General features: G+C 31.6%; 1 protein-coding gene, 1 long non-coding RNA gene, 1 other non-coding gene and 1 pseudogene across 3 annotated transcripts; 2 read left to right on the top strand and 2 right to left on the bottom strand.

Annotated features, from left to right (window-relative positions):
* Nucleotides 1–6,513: 6,513 nt before the first annotated feature.
* LOC107918916 (uncharacterized) lies at nucleotides 6,514–9,650 on the top strand. The gene is made up of 2 exons (XR_001690298.2): nucleotides 6,514–9,190; nucleotides 9,349–9,650. It is a non-coding gene; the product is annotated as an uncharacterized lncRNA (long non-coding RNA).
* Nucleotides 9,651–14,325: 4,675 nt separating this feature from the next.
* Nucleotides 14,326–16,131, bottom strand: LOC107919344 (beta-glucosidase 6-like). The gene is made up of 5 exons (XM_016848819.1): nucleotides 15,913–16,131; nucleotides 15,605–15,638; nucleotides 15,421–15,520; nucleotides 15,280–15,335; nucleotides 14,326–14,411 (listed from the first exon to the last, which is right to left on the bottom strand). Exons 1-5 carry the CDS (start codon nucleotides 16,129–16,131, stop codon nucleotides 14,326–14,328), a joined length of 495 nt encoding a protein of 164 aa, XP_016704308.1.
* Nucleotides 16,132–17,682: 1,551 nt separating this feature from the next.
* On the top strand, nucleotides 17,683–22,640 carry LOC107920768 (probable methyltransferase PMT5; annotated as a pseudogene).
* A 790-nt stretch (nucleotides 22,641–23,430) lies between these two features.
* On the bottom strand, nucleotides 23,431–23,503 carry TRNAA-UGC (transfer RNA alanine (anticodon UGC)). Its single transcript has one exon. It is a non-coding gene; the product is annotated as a tRNA-Ala (tRNA).
* Between the last annotated feature and the right edge of the window lie 770 nt (nucleotides 23,504–24,273).

The raw sequence follows: 24,273 nt of genomic DNA, 5'->3' as shown, positions 1-24,273 counted from the left end.
GACCACTTTTACTGCCTTTTGATTCTGATTCCATTTTGATTTGCTGATAAAATAATTTGTGATTTCATATAATTTTAATATTATAATTAATTTTGGGTAAATTATATTGGTATTCATTTAATTATTAATTTTTTTTATCATTTTATTATAAAAAGTTATAAAATAGTCATCTAATTATTTAAATTTTATTTTTTGGTCACCCGCCGTTAAATTACTAATGAAAAGATAATTTGGTAGCTTTTAAAATTGGTATAATAGTAAATTTAGCCTTCAACATTTATATATTGTGTCAATTTAGTCTTAATTCCAAAAAAAATAACCCTCAATATTTACACATTATGTAATTTTTTTTTGTTGTTGTAGTTTTACTTTTATTTGTGACATCAAGAGTTAGTTTTAAAAGAATGAGAAAATATGAAAATTATTATATTAGAATTTTAGATGTTTTCATTTTTTGTATATTTCTAATCAAATTTAGTTGATAAGTTTGTTTTTTTTAGGTGAAAGGGAAAAAAGATTAAGATACATAAAGTGTAAACATTGAAGGTTAAATTTTTTTTAAAATCAAAACAAAATTGATACAATGTGTAAATATTAAGGGTTATAGTTGCTATTATGCCAATTTTAAAAGTTGTGTTAGCTATTTTGCGACTAGTGACAAAAAAGAAAAACCGAATAACTAGGTAACCATTTTGTAACTTTTCATAGTTTAGTGACAAAAAAAACCGATAATTAGTTGGGTGACTACAAGTGTAGTTTACTCCATTAATTTTAGGTGTCATCTATATTTATATAATATATTTGATTGAATTAATATTATAAGTCAACTTGACATTATTTCGATTAAAAAATTATTTAAAAATTATTTTTTAATAAAGTAATGAATATTAATATAATGATGTTTTTGTCTTTTACTATTTTATATATGAAATGCTTAACTTATAATCATATAACATATTTGACTGAATTAATATTATAGGCATAATGAGTCAACTCTATACAAACTCAATTAAGAAAATTACTTAAATTTTTGAAGTTAAATAATTAATATTAATATAATATTGTTTTTATCTTTTCCTATTTTTTATATGTAATGCTTAAGTAAAACAATCAAAAGTAAAATATATAAAGATTGAACCCTAGCCTAAAGTAGATTTATTTATGATTTCTTCATCACTCAATGATTCAATTTTTTTAATAATTTTTGGCATAATGATAAATTTAATCTTCAATTTTTACATCTTTTATCAATTTAGTCTGTGTTCTTTTTTTAGATAAATGTGACAATCAACCTTTTCAAAAATCAAATCGTTTTTTAAAAGAATTTTGACTAAAACATTAGTTTTTTTTTAATGATGTTGGTATAGCAACCAATGTAGTGATCTACATATACTTCATGCTGACATTATATTATTTATCTTATATGTCAAGTCAATAAATAATTTAAAACTTATACATATATTTTTTAAAATAAAAAATTATAAAAAATTTATTTTTTTAAAGATCAGCATAAAGTACATAAATTGTTATATGGGCAATCATTTTAAAATTTTATTGTTTTAGTCCGTATTTTTGTTAGAAAAAACAACAACAATTTAACTCTTTTTGAAAGATTGATGGTCAAATTTGACTCTTTTAAAAAGGTTGAGGCCAAATTTAACTCAAATAAAAATTAAAAGTTAAATTGACAAAAGATGTAAACTTTAAAGGCTAAATTTATCATTATGCTTGACAAAAATCTAATATTTTTTATAATGATTTATTGACTAAGTTGATGTCCACAAGCCATTGTAATTTCTAAAGTCTCAAAGTTTGTCAATTCAATTAAGTTATTAATTATTTTAAAATGAAATTTTCGTACAGATATTAGTTACACAATTTTTTACCCATATCATGGGTTTCCCATAATCTAGTATTATTTATAATTTCGATATTGTTATAACTTTTTTCATGTCTTATTTTGATTTTTTTATGTTATGCTGATAATTTATTAGAGTTGGTTCCGTTATAAGCCTTCATATGATAAGTAAAGGGATCTACTTTCATTAATGTAAAATTAAAAATTATTTTGTACATTTTTTTTGTTTTTTTATACAATTGATATTTTAACGATTAATATTGTTTTTTTATCATCACATTTTATATTTTATTAATGTAAATCATATATGTTAAATTTTGGATAAATTAAAAATATTTAAGACTTTATTTTATGTTAAAAATTTAAAAATATTTAAGACTTTATTTTATGTTAAAAATTTCGAAGAGTCAAATATATATATATAAAGACTATAGTTTAAATAGATATAATAAAGATATCAAATTCATTTGAAAATTTAAATAAATAATTTTTTTAATTATATTAATAAATTTAACAATTGAAATATTAAAATATTAATTATAAGCATATACATATATATATATATATAGGACGCGTGTAAGAACGAATTTTAGGGACTCTTGAAAAAGTGTTCTTTATTGTTGATTATATTATTAATTTTGTCTTTTTTAATATTTTAGTACTATTAACAAGATAAATCAAATTTGTGATAAGAATTCTAATTTATAATGTATATATATTAGTTAATATTTACTACAGTAATACTGTATTTTTTTTTTTGTTTCAGAAAAAGTTTTGAAAATTTGACATGTATTTTTTTTTAAATATTTTATTATACTTTTATAGGGCGCTTTTCAACTCTTGACTTTAGAAGTCTAAAACATTCACTGGTAGTGTAGTTTGAAAAAGCTTTTGATCTGACTAATATAACATTTTTTATTTATTATAGGCTTAATTGACAAATGGCACCCAAATTATACATATTTTCCCAACTTGTTATCTAAACTTTATTTTTTATCAGAAGTGAAACTTAAATTATTCCTTCGTTACTCAAATAATCCAAAATCTTAACACTGTTAAAAAAACCCACTGACCAATTATATTGTGCCACATTAGCACCATGTGTTATTTTTTTGATTTTATAATATTAATATTAAAAGAATTAAGTACCAAATTAGGTAAAGAAATATAATTTAGGGTGCAATTTGTCAATATGAAGCCTTCATTATATGACTGATTTTTCCATTTAATAATTTTTTATTATTTACTAACAATCTTTTGGTTAAGTGACAAGAGCATTATGTTGTAGGCATGAGACCCTAAATTTGATATCAAGCAAACCTCTTCTAATTATCAAAAAAAATTATTATTTATATAAGAGTTTCAATTTTAATAAAAAATTGGTTAATTAAAACAAATTTTCTTACCACTACTTATAAATAAAATTCTAATTCTATTATATATATATATATAAGTCAAAATTTATATAGAATTATTTTTATGTATATTTCGGCTAACCAAAAAAGTAAAGGAAAAAAAATGTTTTAAATAGTAAAATCTAATTTTTTGTATAATAATTAACTTTGTATTTCATATAAAAAATTATATTATATTATGTTATCATTTTCGTAAACTACACACAAGTACATAGATTACTAGTAAAAATAAATTATAAAAAAATAATTTTGTAAAAGAAAGTAATTCGATAATCAAATCAAACAAACAAAGAAGTATCACAACTTAAATAATTAAATTAACTAACTACTAAATCTAAAACTAATTATGATTAACCAAATAAAATAAAATGATATTTTTACTAAACTAATCTAGAAAATCTAACTAAAACTATAAAAGTAAAGCGAAAATAATTGTTGAAGAAAATTCGCAGAAATATAATAGTAAAGAAATCTTTGGTTAATGAAAATTAATAATTTATTTCAATTATCTATAGATCCTGGATTTAGACACGTGTGTGGATTTGCTCACTTCTTTTCTAAGTTTTTAAAGATTAATTCTATTTTCTTTCCTGGTTGAATTGTTTGTTTGCATCATCAACTTTTCTCTCAATCTTTTATTATAGGTCAAGGTTAGTTGAGTCACATTCTCAAATACTTGGTGGATTTTAATTTTTAATTTTTTATTAATACAAAAATTTACATATAATTGAGTGATTATTTGATCAATAAAATTTATATACTAAAAAATTAGTTGAAATAAGAGTGGAAATGGGATAATCAATAATTATATATATTATGTAATTAAGTGACCATTTGATCAATAAAATTTATATATTAAAAAAATAGTTGAAATACGAGTGAAAATGAGATATTCAATAATTAGATATATTATTGTTGGAGTCATTTTTTTTTATATCATGGCATCTAGAACATGTTTATTGAGAGATAAACTGCGTAGCTAATGCATTATCTTATGGTGCGAAAAATAAAGGAGCTTGGATATCATTTTCTCAATGAACCTACAGAAGAAGTTAAGTTGACTCTACATGCTGACAACGTGGGAATCACAGGATAATTAAGCAGTAACCTTTGTTCATTTTCTCTTTTATGTATCAAAAAAAAATTCCTTTATAATCTTTTCAATAAAAAAGTTTTTTATAATTAGATTTGGTGTAAAGGTAAATTTTCATTAATAAATATGAAGTTGGTTTGAAGATAATAAAACTCAAACCAAATTAATAATTGATTTTTTTTATTTTTTACAATTAAGGCTAAGAGATGAAATTGGTTGGGATTGAACCCAAATGTTCATGTCTACAACCTAATACACTTGTCATTAGAAAAAGAAATTATTTAGCAATATTTTGAACAGGATTAACGTGTGATGAGTTGATGATGTAAACAACATATCAGCAACTTAATAATCTGATGGGTCAAACGAAGAATTGTTTGAACAATCTGGCCTTTGAAATCGATTTAAAACCTACCTTCAATCAATTTGATTCTTTACAAAGTTAGGGCATCATTTTCATTTCCAAGAAATTGTGATTACATTCCAATTTTTGTGTATATAATGCCAAAAAATGATGGAACTTAAAAGGAAAGTTTCGGTTTGAAAGTTGTATTAAAATAAACAAACTAAAAAAAAAATTAAGTCAAAATATGAAGTCCTTAACCCATGCTGGAATATGATGAAAGTGCAAGGAATGTCGGCCCACCTTCTGTAAATGGTTGCACTCATCTCTCAACTATTTCTAGCTTTATGCAGTGATTTTTTGATAGGATGAAAATAAAATTATAAAATTTTAGGTTAAAGTTAAAAGGTATAATGATTTATTTAGTTTATTGAATGTATGAAGACATCAAAAGAAAAAAAAATGTTAATTTAATGAAAGAACCAAAGCATCTGCCCCTGGTTGCTCTAGCTGGACGATTCTATTCATAACATATTTGAATATAAAAAAATAAAATTATTTTAAGAAATATTAATTTAACATACGATGATTTTATGATGCAAAATAGGTGCTGCAAGCAAAGCTGGTGGGTTATTGCTGTTGAGGCCAAACCGCATGTGCTACATGGATTGTCTTCCTTAAAGGGACAAAAAACATATACATATGTAAGTATAGTAATTGTAACGACCACGATTTGGATGTCCCACCTGCATCATCGTATGTCAACTAATTTACGTATATTTATAATAAAGGTTTTTTTTTTATTATTTATCATTTACAAACTTTTTATGATTTTGATACATAAATTTTGAGAGGTATGTTTTATGTAAATGTAATTGAATGTATGATCAAACCTAATACATGCATAGACATCCAAATCCCAGGTGATTAAAGCTGATGTTGATACATCAAGGGAGAAAAACATTACATCTGCAAATAAGACAGTATGTTTTAAAAGGGACCAAACACCAAACACCAGACACTAGACACTATAAATATATATAACGTCCTCTTTAATTTGCAAATATATTTCCAAAAGACATGTGAAATGTGAGGCAACAAACAAAACAGCAACGTCTTAAAAGGACCACAACATTTAGACAAAAAAATAAATTGTGTAACATCACATTCCCTTTTCACCTTCTGGCTTACCTTTTCTGGTATAATAAAAGAACGCTGTAATTTGACAACATGGAAGAGATGGAAGATGATGAAATCCAAACTTTGAGACCTATTTGAACACCACCATTTAAAGATGGTTGCGTAAAGTAATTGAGTTAAAACTTCGGGGTTTATCTTTAGGTTATGGTTTTCTTCGAGTTATCGAAAGGTGAAATGCTGCAGTCCGATGATGCTGCACCAAACTTATCATTGGAAACTTGGTGGCGTTTACAGCGATAGCAGCGTTTAGAATTGAAATGTTGTCATCTTTCAGTATTCTTACAACATCAATAATATGTCCCCCGTAAAACAACAGTTCCCATTCAATTGTTGTATTCAATTATTCCCACAATTTAAGAAGAGGCTAGGAAGGTCTTGAACCATTTGACGGAGTCCTTGGAGGTATCTTTTAAGGTTGTCATTAATTTAATTAGTATTACTTTTTAAAAATATATTTAAAAACTTTAGTTTAAAAAATTTAAGTATTTAATATTACTGTCAAAAATTATATAGAAATTTTTGTTTCTCAACTTTTATTATTACTCAAAATTAACAAAACAAAAGAAAGAAAAGAAAATAAATATCTGTCATCTTTTCAATTTTCTTCTCTAAAACAAAGAAGCCCTACCGCATCTTCCCACTATTAGCACCATTGTTCACTATCGTCTTCTCCAACCAAGAAGCGTTCAATGGCGTTCATGAGTTCATATCCAAATTTCGATCTTTTCCTTTTAAGTTTGTTAGTGTTGACTATTTACAAAGAAAAATATGAGTGAAAAAAAAAACCCCTTAGAAATAAAAAAATACTGGTTAGAGTTGGAAATGACAGCTCTAGGGTTGAGTTTACATACGTTAATCTTACCATGATAAGGTTCTTTCTGGGTTTGTTTTACAGGGTCTGAGATAATTTCCATTGCAGCTTAAGCTGCTTTTGGTTGAAGAAGATTTGGGAGTATATGGTGTGTTTTGGGAAAAGAAAAATGGAGGATAAGAAAGTAAATTAAAAGTCAAAAATGCTTTCGGCTAAAAAAAAGCTAAAAACTTTAGCATCCGAGCAAGCACTTTTCAGAAACTGAAATTTTCAATCAAATGATACTTATTTAGTAGCCAAAAGTGTTTTTAAACCTAAAAATGCTTTTGAAAAACAGAGCTAAACGCCTCCACAAAATATAAACTGAATCTTGCAGTGTATTAGCTTCCCACTCCAATTGTCCAATAAAGACCACACGAAGTACTCTTTTAAAATTGCATCCCCGTGTTTTTTTTTTTGGAATTGATCCAAATTTTTTTTATTAATTATAAAATGATTCACTTGAAAAATTATGTACAAAAATAATTGTTTGTTACTGTTAAGAGTATAGAATACTCTGGTAATTAGAGTTGTTAGCTTTCTGAGTTGTTGAGCTCTCTGAGCTGTTGAGCTGTTAGTTTGTTACTCAGTTTGTTAGATTGTTAAGCCAGCCATAGCAGTCACAAATGTACTCTATAAATACTACATCTATAATGTACATCAATAGATTACAAGTCTAAATACAAAAACTTCTTTCTTCTTCCAATTTGATTTGTTTGAGTAGTTTTAACAATTTACCTGAGTTCTTTACATGGTATCAGTCGCCTCTTTCTTGGAGACCTGATATCTCGAATCCATCAATGGCCACATCTGCTTCCACAAAATCCACTACGGCTCCTTCCTCCACGACCTTCAACAATCAAATAGTGACTTCATTTCCGTGCCACGATACTGTCAAGCTAAATCATGACAACAATTTTATACAGTGTAGACAACATATACGCCTCATAACCGATGGCTACAAATTGACGGGATTTTTTGAAGGCACGTTACCTAATCCACCGAGGTTCGTGCAACTACAGGATGGCTCAATGATGATAAATTCAGAAGCATTAGCTCATGATCAACAAGATAAGTTGCTTACTTTGTGGCTTCTATCTATTATTTCTTCTTCTGTTTTACCTTGCTTTACAGATGCAAAAAAGGCAAATGATGTATGGATCATAGTAACTCGTCTCTTTGCTGCTGTTTCCGGAGCCAAACTTTCTCAGATTCGACATGATCTTCACTCGATCAGGAAGGGTGCCATGATGATAAAATATTATGTTGCCAAAATTCAAAACACATGTGCTCTCATAGATGCGGCTAGCTCTCGGATCTCAGAATCGGAGAAGGTTGAGATTGTGCTCGCTAGACTTCTGTCAGAGTTTGACGACGTAGTAACACTCGCGTTCTTCTCTTCAGAACCACTTCTGTTTCAATGATTGATAGACATCCTCTTAGAGTTTGAAAGCGGACAGAATCAAATGGTTCAAGAGGTTCAGTTTCATGCTAATTTCGTGGAAACCACTCCGTCACCTATGATGGATTTCACGCGCGGTGGTCGTCCGCCTACTAGTCGAGGGAGAGGCTTTCGGCCTCGTGTTCAGTGTCAAATTTGTAGCAGGTATGGTCACCTGGCACAACGGTGTTACTACCGTTACAATAAAGACTATGGTGGTGCTTCATCGATGGCGCCTCTATTGAACGTTCCAAGTGACTGGTGGAGTGGATCGTTGGCGGCTGCTAATCCTACTGTCAATCCCTTTTTGGTGCCGAATAGAGTTCTTGATTTTGGGCGTTTTGGAGATTGGGCTCCATATGCGCTGGGCCATCTGTTGGGTATCATGTTTGGCCAATTAGGCCATCTGTTAGGCCACATTGCTTAGGCACCTATCATTCGGATGGGCCAGTTTCAGCGGGTTCGCACTTTAGCCCACTTCCTAGAGGCCCAGTCTCTGCTCCTAGTGGTCATAATGGATAGCCCAATTTTTTTGAATCACAGTAGTCGAATGGACTTTTTGGAGGAAATATTGCGCCTAGTCCAAATGCCAATTTACTTGGGCTTGATAATGCTGGACATGCTTCGGCCTCATATCTTGGATCTGGTGTAACATGGCGTACAAAACCAAGGGCCTGGGCTCCTAATGTTGATGCCCATGCATTGGCTTGCCTAGAATTCCCGGTGTTAATGCTTCTGTCTTTGCAACCTCCTCTGGGTCCAATACTCGTACTACTCAATGTGGGTCTGATTTTAATGAAAATTCTTATGTACCTCTGCCTATAGGAACCATGTCTTGGTGTCCTGATTCGGGAGCGACATACCATGTTTATTGAGATGACATGACTATGGGCGAGTCCACGCTATATTCAGATACCTCTTGTCTTCTTTTGGGTGATGGTACGCCTTCGAAAATTTCATCTGTTGGGAATTCTAGTTTTCATACAAAAAGTAAGATACTTCATTTGTCAAATTTCTTATGTGTCCCAAATATCCGGAAGAATTTATTGTCCATATCTAAATTTGTTAAGGAAAATAATGTGTTTTTTGAATTCCATCCTTCGTATTATGTTGTTAAGAACATCCTGACCCAGGAGGTTTTATTGTAGGGCCACACACGTGACGACCTCTACTGTTTTTCTCCAGGATCTTCTGTCCCATCTGTCAGTGGCCCTTCTGTTTTCAGCACTAATCTTCAGCCCCCAGGTGATGGTGATGATGCGTTTACGTTATGGCATTACAGACTCGGCCATCTATCTACTTTAGTTGTTAAAAGTGTTTTAAATAAATGTAACGTTGCTTTCAATAAATTGTCTCTTGATAATATATGTACTGCATGTCAAAAAGGAAAGTCACATAAACTTTTGTTTACTTGTTCTACCACTGAATATAAAGATTTTTTGAATTGGTAGTTTCTGACTTGTGGGGCCTGTCATCAGTATCATGTGGAAAGAATCTGTATTATATTTTGTTTATTGACATGCATAGTCGATTCACCTCGATTTATCTTATTCAGCATAAGTCTCAAGCTGTTGAGTGCTTTTTTCAGTTTCAGAAAATGGTTCAGACACAATTTGGGAAATGTATTAAACAGTTTTAGAGTGATTGGGGCAGGGAGTACCGTGCATTCACGAAGGTTCTAAATGATATTTGTATTTTGCATCGTCTGTCCTACCCTCATACATCAGAACAGAACAATGTCGCTGAGCGGAAACATAGACACGTAATTGAAACTGGTCTCACGCTCTTGGCTCAAGCCAATTTTCCTATGAATTACTGGGGATATGCTTTTTGTAGTGCTGTACATTTTATTAATCGTCTACCTACTCAAGTTCTGAAAGGGCAGTCTCCTTATCAAGTTCTTCATAGTCGTGAGCCTATGTATGATCATCTAAGGGTATTTGGGTGCTGCTGCTTTCCATATCTTCGTCTGTACACACGTCACAAGTTAGATTTTCGGTCTTAGCCATGTACATTCCTGTGGTATAACTCTCAACATAAAAGCTATTTTTGTCTCACACTAGATGGAAAGATTTTTGTGTCTAGGCATATTGTATTTGATGAACGAAGATTTTGTTTTCTTCGTCCTCCGTAGCTTCAGCTGATTCTAACCTAGTCGTCTCTACGTATGTTCCTCTGGTTAAGACCAGTTTTCCCTGTCATGTTGTTACAAGAATAGAACCTATATATAATGGGATTTCTCAGCCTACTTCTGTACCGACATCTCCAAACGCTCATGACATGTCTACTGCGACCGAGACCATACATGGTGCTTGTTATGACCAGGGTCCCTCTTTTAAGCTGTCTTCTCTGGTTCCTCTACCTGTTCCGACGAGTAATACTTATACTATGGTAACTAGATCTAAGGCGGGAATTTTTAAACCCAAGATGTTAATGGCAGAGGTTCTTGACTATGAACCACATACTATTGAAGAAGCATTAGCTGATTCCGAGTGGAAATGTGCTGTTCAAGCAGAGTTTGATGCACTTGTGAATAACTTTACTTAGGAACTTGCCCCTCTTCCCCATGGCTGGAAAATTATAGGATGTAAGTGGCTTTTCAGGATAAAGAAAAATCTTGATGGTATGATGGCTTGACGGAAAGCTCGACTTATTGCGAAAAGGGTGTTCACAGGTTCCTGGGTGTGATTTTAAGGAAACGTTTAGTCCAATGGTCAAACCTGCGACCATTTGTACCATATTAACAGTTGTTGTTTCTCGGGGTTGGAAAATTCGGCAAGTCGATATTAATAATGCTTTTTTAAATGGTGATATTGTTGATGAGGTGTTCATGCAATAACCTCCAGGCTATGTTCAATATGGAGTTGATGGCCAACCTCTACTCTGTCATCTAAAAAGCCTTGTATAGTCTTCGTCAGGCTCCGCGGGCCTGGTTTGATAAACTAAAGAATTTTCTTGTTTCAATTGGGTTTGTTATGTCCAAATCTGATGTATCTCTCTTTGTTCGAGTTACGACTAACTCCGTTCTCTATGTGCTTGTATATGTGGATGACATTATTATTACTGGGAGTGTACCTACCTGTATCAGTAACTTTGTTCAGCAGCTACGAGTTCTCCCTTAAGGATATGGGTGATCTTCACTATTTTCTCGGGATTGAGGTTACTTGCTCTTTCACAGGCCGTCTTCATTTTTTTCAGAAAAAGTACATCTAAGAACTACTTGAACAGAGTTCTATGTCTTGTCCTAAGAGTGTTCATACTCCAATGGTTAGCTTTTCTCTATCTAGGGATGGCGGAGATCATCTCTTTGATCCCACTGAGTACAGAAGTCTTACTGGTGTTTTACAGTATGTAGTCTTAACCCGTCCAGATATTACTTATACGGTGAACTGTATATGTCAGTTCATGCATATGCCTACATCTGTTCATCTGATTGTATTAAAAAGAATTTTGCAGTATCTAAAAGGTACTCTTGATTATGGACTTGTTGTTTGTCCTTCTGATTGTCTATTTTTAGTTGGATATGCTGACGCTACTGGAGGCTCGATTTTGATGATCGTCACTCTACAACAGGCTACTGTATGTACTTTGGTCACACGTCTATTTCTTGGTGTTCTAAAAAGCAATCAGTGGTTTTACGCTCTACAGCTAGGGCTGAATATAGAAGTCTTGTTGCAGCTACTAGTGAGGTTACATGATTAGTCTTGTTACTGAAAGAATTGCATCTTCAAAGTGTTAACCAACCAACTATTGGTGTGACAGTTCTAGTGCGGTTCCCGTAGCTACAAATCGTGTCTTACATTCCAAATTCAAGCATGTTGAGTTGGATCTATTTTTTGTTCGTGAGAAAGTTGCCACTAGTTCACTTATTGTTGGAGAGGTTCCTGCCTGTGATCAAGTCGCCGACGTTCTAACAAAGCCGCTTTCTATGTTATTTTTTACTAGATTTCGGAATTTTCTTCAAGTCTTACCTATCGGGAAGTTGGGTGAATGTTAAGAGTATAGAATACTCTGGTAATTAGAGTTGTTAGCTCTCTGAGCTGTTGAACTGTTAGTTTGTTACTCAGTTTGTTAGATTGTTAAGCTAGCCATAGCAGTCACAAATGTACTCTATAAATACTACATCTATAATGTACATCAGTAGATTGCAAGTCTAAATATAGAAACTTCTTTCTTTTTCCAATTTGATTTGTTTCAGTAGTTTTAACAATTTACCTAAGTTCTTTACAGCTACAGTAAACTTTGTTGTTGCTGTTGTTATTAGTGGCACTAGTAAAAATACGCGGACATGCAGTGGCGTATCTAGGGGGCTAGTATGGGCCCCGACCCCCTTAAAATGGAAAATTATCCATTTAGGCTTTTTAAAAATGTTAAAATTTTAAATTAGTAAGGTAAAATTGCACTTTACCCCCTAAAATGATAAAAATTTGATTTAATCCTTTAAAGATTATAAAGATATAAACTATTAAAAATTAAAATTTAATTTTCGCCCCCCCAAAATTTTTTCTACCTTCACTCTTGCATACATGTCATGCCAAAATACCTATATTTTGAGGGAAAAAGAATAAAATATTATATTTTAATAGCTGTTGCTATTGTCATAGGTGGCACCGACGTTTTTATTAAAAAATATTTCAGATATATTTTTGGTATCACCATTGTCATTGGCGGTATCAGTGTTTTGTTACCGGCTTTGATATTGGTGACACCAGTGTATTTTTTTATATAATTTTTTAATGGGTGTTGTCAATGTCTATTGCGGCACTGGAGAAATTTAAAAAAAATGTCATTCATTCTCTAAAATGAAGACCTAGATCAAGTGCAACAAAAAAATCGGTACCTTTAACATTGAGTGAAGAAGCACGAGGACAAAGAAGAAAAAAATTGATATAAAAAAATTTGATACCTTCAACATTGAGTGAAGAAGCATAAGGACAAAGAAGGAAAAAAATTGATATATTCTTAGCTAAAATTGAAAAACTAACGGTCAAAAAGAAAATTGGAAAACTTTTGAGAAAAATAAAAAATTATGAGGGAGTTTAAAGAAAAGTTAAAATAACAAAAAAAAAAGTTATGTGGTTGGATTGATTAGCATTTATCAACCTAATTTTTTTTCTTTTCGAAAATAATGGGTTAAATAATGAGTTAACAACGTATTAAATACAAAATATATTTTTATGGAAAATAGATGGATTTTACTCATTAAATAAATAAATAGTTTAGCATGTAAACATATTAAATGATAATAAAACCAAGAAAGTAAAAAACGGTGCTTGGGGAAATAAAACATTCCCTCAAGAACCAATGAAAATCCAACCAAATATCGGGTATGGAGAACTCTTTAATGGCTTCTTATTTGCTTTATTGTTTTCGCCTGTTAGGGGAGAAGAAAGTTTTTGATAAGTTTTCTTCTTGTTTTAATTTTCAATGCCATTTTTATCTGTTAATGGAAATTATTCATTATTGTTAAAAAAATGAAGATAAATTAAACCGCGGAAGGCTTTTTCTGTTCGGATTAACCACCAAAACAATTATTTTTTACACTTCTATCTTTCTCTCATTCTAGATTCACATTTCTTATCATTGGAGCTTCTGTTTTTAGCCAGGTATATATCAATTTTTTTTTTGGTTTTTTACCCAAATAATATATAAAATAATTAATTACGAAAAAGGTAGGAAAATAGATAAATTACGAAAATAGCCATTTATTATAGTGTTGTGACGATGCGGCTTGACATATTGGCAGCACCAGACTAAGGGTGGGTTTGGGGCGACGGTGCGGTGCGATGCGTTAAGTTTACTTTTTGTCTCACGCTACAGTATCGCAATAGTATCTAATCTCACAGCCACCGTTGTTTTTACACTAACCGCAGGGAAGCGCACCACCATCCAAACTCACCCCAAAATGTGATGGCCTAAATTTTCAGGGACCTGACTTGAAAATTTATCGTTTTGATTGGCAGCTAAAAGAAAGGGTTTAAATGGGTAAATTCCTTCATAACCCCCCTTGTTTATTATTTTTGTATTTTTTAGTAAAGCACTTTGGTTTTTTTTTTTCTTTTTAACATCTTCCACATTAGAAGTTTTCATTTGTTTCTCAGATTTGGGGAGTACCCGAAGGAGTACTACACCAACAATGGCAACCTCAGGAGACTGACTTCAACATCCTCATCTTCTTCGTCATAACAAACAAAAACTGGCAAAACAAATCCTACATAGAAAAAGGAAATCATTTTTGCTTTAAACCTCAAAGACACTGCAAAAGAAGCTCTTCTCTGTTTTTTTTTTGTTTTAATTTTGATTGTGAGACTATAGTAAAGGGTTCAATTTTCAGCCTTTGTTTTTTTATTTTTGTTGTGAGAAAAAAAAGTTATGGCTGAAGTTTTGGGGAAGAGAAATATGTTTACGACTTGTAACTATAGTTAGACAAACGCGCGTAGTTGACGTAGAAGATGAGGATGTTGAAGTTAGTCTCTTGGGGTTACCGTTGCTAGTGCAGTACTCCTTTGGATACTCCCTAGATCTGAGAAGCAAATGAAAATTTTAAATGTGAGAGATGTAAAAAGAAAAAAACTTAAAAAGTGTTTTAGTCAAAAAGACAAAAATAATAAACAAGGGGGGTTATGCAGTAATTTGTCCATTTAAAGTTTGGTGCCGCCAACCATCAAAATATTGTAACAAATGCCTAATTTTGTAATTAATTTATTTTCAATACATTTTTTTTGTAATTAATAATTATTTTTATATTATTTAGCTAAAAAACTCATTTTCTTTTCTCTTTTTTATCCTCATGCTTCTTCGTTCAATGATGAATGTACCATTTTTTTTTACCTACAAAATATCATGATGTTATACTTGTATCCGAAATTGAACCTTCTGTCACATTGTCTACCTCGAAGTCCATTGATATAATATTAATTTGAATATGAATGCAATGCATTGTTACATATTCGAAGGAATAGATCCCAATCATTGCAAAGAATAAGAATTTTCTGTATAAAATTATAGGTCAAATTTTTGGATATTTCTTTTTTTGAATCGCTATTTGAAACTTAAATATCAGAGCGCACTCGGAATACCAGCTCCCATGCGGCCATGCCCCTCTACAATTCTTGAAAGCTTAATCGCCATTCCTCTTCAAAAGTACATAAACATATCGTATAAAATACGTAACATTTGAATATGAATGTAAGGCATTGTATATTTGTATGGTTACATACCTGATAGCAGCTAGCAGGTTAGTTAAGTAATCATTGTGGAATTTGATTCTTTTTTCATCCTTCAAAGCAGGGATAAATGGGTTATTTGAATCATCCATATCTGTAATAACAATTAAAAAAAGAAGTAAAATTCAGATCTTCTACTTAAAGGCAATTCCAAGACTAGAAGTGGTCATAACTTAACTTTGAAGGGATAACAATACATTAACATCATCATCCTATATATATAAACTTTTAAGGGACAACAATACATAAACATCATCATCCTATATAAACCTTTTTTCCATCTTCTCTTGACTCTCCATTTTTTATTTTAATTTTCTGTGTTCGATTCACATCCAGATAATAGTGTAGGCGTATGATCTTCCAAGAATGAAACCTTGGAAAATAATTGAATTATAAAATTTTAAATGTAATCCAACCAACTCTCTCATTTTGCTTGAAATACTAGTCTGTATCAGATGTATACCTGAATCCGACATTCCATTTTACCTTGTACTTTTTCCTGTAAATGTCTGCAGTAGTTGCATGAGAAAGAAGAACGTTATGGGCAACTATGTAAGGCTCAGTTGTAGAGTTCCCAACTTTGCAGAAGAGATGAAAAAGGATGGAACAGCGTCCTGGTGCTTCTAAACCGACATCATAACCTTGCACTGTAAATGTGTCTGGTTCATTGAGCGTAGTCCAGTATTTCACCCTGTCACCAAACATCTTGAAGCATTTCTCAGCATAATTTGCAGAGTCCTTGCTTCAAATGGCAAAGCCATGGTTCATTACCCCTTAAAAGAAAAGAAGATATATAACAATAGTAATAATAGTACTACTTTTATAATGATGAGGGTCCTATTTACATAATTTTAGGATATAGCCATCGATTGCATTTGTCCTCCAATGCCTGAGGAAGATCCCAATGGTGGAGTGTCACAAACGGTTCAATTCCTGCATACATACAACATGCAATTTATATTGCCTCTACATGTGAACATATACTATATATCTGATCAATTTCAGGTTTCTAGATTTTTGGCAAATTCATATGTATCATGCACTGCAGTTCATTGTATTTAGACTAGAATGCGAGTGTTGCCTACTGGCTGGTGTGTGTTTTGGCACTTGTATGTTCAACTTTCTTTTAAATATTTTGTCATATTCCTACACCTGTATTTTAAAATGTTTCAAAATTGATAAACACTTCCAAGAAAAATAAGAATCGGCGGAATGCAGTTTAATATTTGCAAAGCTACGATTCATTATCTAGTTGAACAATACGGAAATCAGCGGCGGCAGAGGGCTGTCAAGGTCAATATATTTTATCCCTTTAAAATTTATAAAATTTTTAATAGGTGATAAAATTACACGAAATTAAAAAATATAAAATTTTGATTTAATCATTTAAATTATTAAAATGATGAAATAACATTTTATCTCTCGTAAAATTATACAACTTAATTTAAGGATTTAGAAAAATTTCTAATTTCACTCTTAGAATAATTTTTCATATAAATTAAAAAAAATAAAGATACTTAAATAATATTAAAATAAGTGTAACTTAGCAAGTAAATACCTTTAAAATAGTAGTAAAATTAATAATAAAACAATAGCTATACAATATCAAAAGTCCAAATAATAACATCAAAATAGTAGTAATATAATAGTAAAATGATAACAAAACAATGAAAAAATAGTGACAAAACAGTTAAAAAACAGCCTCTTTTTTTTTCTTTTGCAAATTCAAATTGAGTTGGGCCAGAATCAAAAAATTACTTAAGACTTGACCCGCTTAAAAAACGAACTTTATTTTTTAAGTAAATCTATTTTTTAAATCTATACTTTTATCCAAACAATACACTTTTTTAAGTAGACCTTCGGGCCGGGCCACATATAGTCTAGTTTCCTATTTCCTCCCTCACTTGTTTTTTTTTGTGTTTTTTTTTATTTTGTTAACCAAAATTTTAAATAAATAAAAAATAACAAATAAAATTACTTTATGGAGGTTAAAAACTAAAAACTATTTGAGGATTGCTAATTCTCTCTTATACGAGTCTTTTTTATAATTGTTTACATTTAAATAAAATTAACTTTTTTATAAAGATTAAGGAATATTATTTATTAATAATTGGATTTTTCTCAAATTACTCTTCATTTTATTTCTTTAACATATTGGTTGAATTAATTAAAATATTTAAAAAGTAAAATCCCCTAAACGAAGTGGGGATTACTTCTAGTTATTAAGTAAAAAAAAAATCCAAAAACACAATTAAAGTTTGTCATTATGATTTCTGCTCATTATTTGTCGTTTTTTAAAATAAAAATGGGAGCCTTTAAGCTTTGGATCTGATTATCTATCTTATTAACCATTCCTTTCTTTCGCTCCGTAGCTCTCTACAATTGTCAATTTCGAATTTTAATTCTCCAGCGGTACGCTCCCACGTAAACTCTAATTGGGTTCTTGTTTTTTCTTTTAATTTTTATTTTCAGTTTTCAATTTACTCCTTTCTCTTTTCTTTTTTCCTGCTTTTTCAATTATCTCAATCTGTTATTGTTTCCTTTTCGAGATCTGACTTACTTTTACGGGATTCCCCAACATGGAACTATTTACGTTTTATAGGAATTCTGAGTTTTATACATACTAAATTGTTCGTTGTAAGCTTTAGAATACTGTTGCTACATTTAATATCATTTCATCTACCTAACAGACCGTTAAAAGAATCAAATTTTCCTTCTTTTGAGTATTGGTTTTGGTGGATCATTTGCAGCTTGATGCGATTAGCTGCTCGCTTGTTGGAAACTGAGGAATTGACATTACTCAAAATTGAGCTGAGATCGGCTCTGTTTGGATTATGTTAAAAGTGTATACTTCAGTAAAGTTTGGTTTCGTTTTGCACCAAGAATTGTGTAATTCTCTTCTCGGCAGTTCGATTTTGGAATGAACTATTGATCCTTAATAAAGAATTGAAATTCAGCTTCGTTTTCGTAGTTTTTCTTAGTACTGATTACGGTGGATTTAGAGTGAACTTGGGTATTTTCCACTATCGTTTTATCTGTTACTTATGATGACTGGAGAAAGATCCGTGCGGGCAGGAGTGTAGAGGAGGTGGTTTCAATGCTTATTGGACTTGTCCCCGTACATGATTACTTATATAGAAGCTTATATGTGATAATAGGTTACGGTTTTCGTGGTTCTTGTCGATTTAATCTAAAGGAACTGGTTATTTAGTGGTTTTCCAAAACCTCAATTATTTAAAGCTTTGGACATGAGAAGTCCTTTGCTCAATAAGCTTTCTCTTACTTGCGGCCGTAGACTGCCGGTCAGTTGGTTGGTATTGTGCTTCACTAGCGTGCTTGTGCTGATTGCAGTCTTTGGATCATCGTTTCCTAAGTCATTTGACTATGTAACTGTCACTCCAGTCCCAGAGATTTATTCAAACTATAGAAGGTTAAAGGAGCAAGCCGCAGTTGACTATTTTCAGCTGAGAACTGTCTCGTCTGGAGCTGGTCGCCAAGGGGAGCTTGGCTTATGCGGCAAAGAAAGAGAAAATTATGTTCCTTGTTACAATGTAACTGCAAATGTATTATTAGGGTTTAAAGATGGAGAGGAGTTTGATCGGCATTGTGAAGTATCAAGCCAAGGAAAGTTCTGTTTAGTTCGCCCTCCGAAGGATTATAAGATTCCACTCCGTTGGCCAGCTGGTAGGGATGTAATATGGACTGGAAATGTGAAGATAACCAAAGACCAATTCCTTTCTTCTGGAAGCATAACAAAAAGGTATTTAGTAAATGCATTTGGATGCTTTCTAAATGTACATAAAGTATCATGCATATCTCCCTCTGTTACAAACTTTACCTTTTATAATTTGCTAGTATCTGTTTTTTTTATACCAGCTTATACATCATCCTTCATTCTTTTTTCTTTATGCCATTAGTAACAGCTTTCTAATTTACATTCATAATCTTTTACCAAATTATCTAGAATGATGTTGCTCGAAGAGAATCAAATTGCTTTTCACTCTCAGGACGGCTTAATCTTTGATGGTGTCAAAGATTATTCTCGCCAGATTGCAGAGATGATGGGACTGGGAAGTGACTCTGAATTTTTTCAAGCTGGTGTAAGTCTTTATTTCATTTCATGATACTATTTTACCCTTTTGGAGTACCATGAGTTTTGAGAGTTTGGTATTTTGGAATCAAATATTTTCTAATGTTTTATATTGTTATTTAACAAATATGAGAAAGATACCTTATGTGTATGGTCTTCAAGGGGAAGTAAAACTATCTGCACCACATGGTATTTAATGCTCCTACTTTGGTTACAGGTACGCACTGTTCTTGATATTGGTTGTGGATTTGGAAGTTTTGGAGCTCATTTAGTTTCACTAAAGTTGATGGCTCTTTGTGTTGCTGCATATGAGGCAACTGGAAGCCAAGTTCAAATAGCTCTTGAGAGAGGTCTTCCAGCAATGATTGGCGATTTCATATCGAGACAACTACCATATCCATCATTGTCATTTGACATGGTTCATTGTGCTCAGTGCGGTATTGTTTGGGACAAGAAAGGTACTTTCAGAGCTTAATAGTAGTGCTTCCTATTGTAAAAATTACATATGCTTTACTTTCTAACTATGATTATATAAAACAGAGGGGATGTTTCTTGTAGAATTTGATCGGTTACTCAAGCCTGGAGGTTTTTTTGTTATAACCTCACCTATAAGTAAGCCACCTGGGCATGCTACAAGTTTGAAGAAAAGAAGCATGTTAACTCCACTGGCACAATTCACTGAAAAGATTTGTTGGAGTCTTATTGCACAACAAGATGAGACATTTATCTGGTAGAAAACTGCTGATGCTCATTGCTATTCTTCTCTGTGAGTATATGCAGAAAATGTTCACTCTTTTCAAAGTGAATCTTTCTTCAATTTCGTTATAAACAACTCATTAAAACCATTTTTTGGTTGCTCTACCCTTTTACTTTGATTTTGTTGTATTTGTTCCCCTTAACAATCTGACCTGTGCTGATGTTTTGCTGTTTTGCTAACTTTATGTTTCTTGAATATAGCAAGAAAAATGAGGTACCCCTATGCAAAGAAGGATATGATGCTCCCTATTATCAAACCTTGATGCCATGTATTATTGGAGCTTCCAGCAAACGCTGGATTCCTATTCAGAACAAGTCTTCTAGCCCAGATTTGAGCTCTGTGGAGCTTGAAGTTCATGGAAAGTATTGTTCCACCCCAAATTATTTTTCTCTTCCTGCACCCATGTTTTCATTCTGCACTCGGGTTGTTTTATGCAATCCACAGCTCATGTAGTATGTTGATTTAAGTTAATGGCTGCAGGTGTCAGTCCAGAAGATTTCTTTGAAGACTTGCAAGTTTGGAAATTAGCTTTAAAAAACTATTGGTCTTTGCTTACACCATTAATTTTCTCCGACCATCCCAAGAGGCCAGGCGATGAAGACCCATTGCCTCCATTTAATATGGTACGCAATGTGATGGACATGAATGCACATTATGGGGGTTTGAATGCTGCATTCCTGGAGGAAATGAAATCAGTGTGGGTGGTGAATGTTGTACCTGTTAGGGCTCGCAATACACTTCCTCTCATTCTTGACCGAGGCTTTCCTGGTGTTTATCATGACTGGTTAGTTTCTTAAAACTTCACGAAAGTAATTTGTTTAAGTTGGTAGTTAAAAGCTGGCGTTGGAGTGCAAATTTTAACTTCTTTGTTCTATGTGTGTATATCTTCCCAGGTTTTTAGAAGTGCACTTTCTCATTTTGTTTCAAGATTAAGTTAATATTTAAGTTTGTAATAATAATGGTTCTGTTAATATATTTTGCTTTAGTTAGATTTATTCTTAAATTGAATATTACTGTTTCATTTTTCTATATACGAGAATCTTCAGTTGGCTGAAGTTTGAACTATATTTGACTGCTAATGAAATTTACATTTTGAATCTGCATATGGAATTTTCTCTCTTGAGCTCCTGTTGAACACTCGGAAGTTCCTTTTTCTCTGTTTTTTTTCATAATAACATGCAGCTGCGGATCATTCTATCAACCATATTAACAATATCTAATATATCTGATCTGTTCAGGTGTGAACCCTTCCCAACATATCCTTGAACATACGACTTGCTTCATGCGAATGGGCTCCTCTCACATCTTACTTCAGAGAGGTGTAGTTTGGTGGAGTTATTTGTAGAGATGGATCGAATTCTACGCCCTGAGGTATTTAGTTTTTCTGGATGTCGACTTCATATTCAATGCAGTCCCTTTTTCTCTTATTCTTTTCTTGTGCAGGAATTGTCCCCTAAGACCTCTTAATTGTTTGTTAGATTGAAGGAAAAACTATCATTTTATACTCAACATCCTCATCCTCCCCAACGTGCTCTCCTCCCAAAAAAACAACAATAATTCTAATCAATGCCCTATAATGCCATATCATCTGATATGCTGTAAAATATGCTATATTAATGAATAGTTTGTGAAATAGTTATTACTTGATCAACTGTGTATCGGAAGTTATGAGGTTGTGCTTGCTCGCAGGGCTGGGTTGTGCTCTCTGATAAACTAGGAGCTATAGAACTAGCACGTGCACATGCTACACAAGTACGATGGGATGCAAGGGTGATTGATGTTCAGAATGGTAACGATCAGCGGCTACTTGTTTGTCAGAAACCGTTTGTGAAAAAATGATTGATGTAGCACCAGAAGGTCTCAGGACCAGGGCTGTCAAATTTGTTTTTGAACGGGTAATTCTCAAACTAATCCAACAAAACACCTAGGAATCACGCGTACATAGATTATAAAAGTAATATCACACATATTGGTGACCCTTAAATTAGTCGATAGAACTGATGATGATGTTACTTTGGGCAGAGGATGAAGTGTCGGCAGCATTGGCGATGCAAGAAACGCTGAAGAATGAGCATGGTGGGAGGGGAGGGCTGTTAGTGTATATCAGAAATGGTTTGCTGAAGTAGGTCCAATTTTTTTACTGTATCCTTTTACCTTTTCTTTTCTTGCAAGGCATTTGTCTATTTCTTGCAATTCATTCTTTCATTCTTCTTTTTAACTTATCTTAACAGGTTTGAGTTTGTCTATTTCTATATTATTTGATATTTGAACTCATTGTATTTAACCATCATTGCTTTGCAATGCCCACAAAATGTGATAATTACAAATACATCAAAGGAAGTTCTCTCCCTCCCTCTTATATATATATATAGTTTTAGTGCCACTATGTGAAATTATGAAATAATAATATATTCAAAATTTGAAATCTTAATATTAGTGAACAGTCAGTTATTAAATTATGAATATTATTTTATAATAAAATTTATTAATTAATTTGATGTATTTTTAATTAAGTATTATTTTTTAATATATAAATATATATTTTCGATTTAGGTATTATAAAGGTGATATTTATAAAATAAAAGTAAACTAGTGAGGTATATATTTCTGTTACAATCATAATTATAAAATTTGTTATTATCTTCTGCTATCAACCATTTACTTTTTATTTATAATAATTTTTACTTATGCATTATAAATTATTTATTGCTATATTATGAAGTTGTTTACCTCTGTATTGTTATTTATTTCCAAAATGGTATCATATACTACTCATTTATAATCGTTAATCATTAAAATTATTTAATTTATTTATATATTATCAATCATTTATTAAGAATTTAATTGTCTAGAAGTACGTAAGTTGAAAACTATTATATAGTAATAATTATAAAAAATATATACCAAATATAACAATAAACATTCAACTAATCTCTAAATTTCACATTTATCAACTTAAAAAAAAAATAACTTACTTGTTAATGATGTATTCGTAGAGAATTTGTTACAAATATGTTTGGAGAAACAGAAAAAGATGTTGGGAGAAATAGAAAGGAGAAAAATTTTTAGATAGAAAATAAGAAAAGAGTGGTTGTCCATTTATATACACAAAATTAGGGGGTTGCTTGACTGATAATTCAAAAAAATAACAATTTTTTGGAGTTGCAGGGGATCGAACCCTGTACCTCTCGCATGCAAAGCGAGCGCTCTACCATTTGAGCTACAACCCCTGTTGATATCCAAGTCAAAATATTGTTTAAATTTCATTTTCTTTAACGTGAAGTGGACAACTTATTAGATTGCTAAATCAAACTTAGCAGAAGGAATAGACATTCAAGTCGAAATAAAGGTAAATTTTATACTACCAACACCAACACAAACACAAAACATATAGTCAACTAAAAAGGTTTAGGCAAAAGGATTTCTTAATTATCAACTCAAAAATTTATAATTACTACAAAACACCGGATACCATTCTAAGTACAGGGCATTGGATAAAGAGAAAAAAAACTGTGGCAATTGGTTCATCTAATCATGCTACTTGATCTCAATTCTCAATTATTTTTTCATTCCTTTGGGTGTTCTTAGCGTTGTTAATTGATTCCGATTTTGGGTTTTAATAGCTTCCCTACAAGCTTAATATTTTTATTATCTTTTTCAACCTTCTAACTTTACAATCTTTTTAAATACCCTTTAATTTACAATGCCCTTCCAATTTAGTCTGTGATCACAAACTCTAGGGTTTTCTGTCTTCTTCTTCATATATGCATACAAACAATATACGCTTATTCATTCACTCGAGCCTTGATCATCAATTTGTTTCTATAGTAATGTTCTCTGCATAGCCATTGAAATTTACTGATTGGAATCAAACAATGTTGAGCTCCCGGCCCCTTCAACTGCCAATGCTGACGATGTAAAATTGAGTTTTTTTTTTTTTGAAGGGCTGCGCGTTTGAGTTGATCACATGTTTATTATTGTTTGGCTTCCGATAAAAGGA

This window comes from Gossypium hirsutum, chromosome A12, assembly GCF_007990345.1.
Source record: "Gossypium hirsutum isolate 1008001.06 chromosome A12, Gossypium_hirsutum_v2.1, whole genome shotgun sequence".
In the NCBI taxonomy this organism is placed as follows: Eukaryota; Viridiplantae; Streptophyta; class Magnoliopsida; order Malvales; family Malvaceae; genus Gossypium; species Gossypium hirsutum.
Note: the sequence above shows the minus strand (reverse complement) of the source record. Positions and strands in the feature narration are given on the sequence as shown.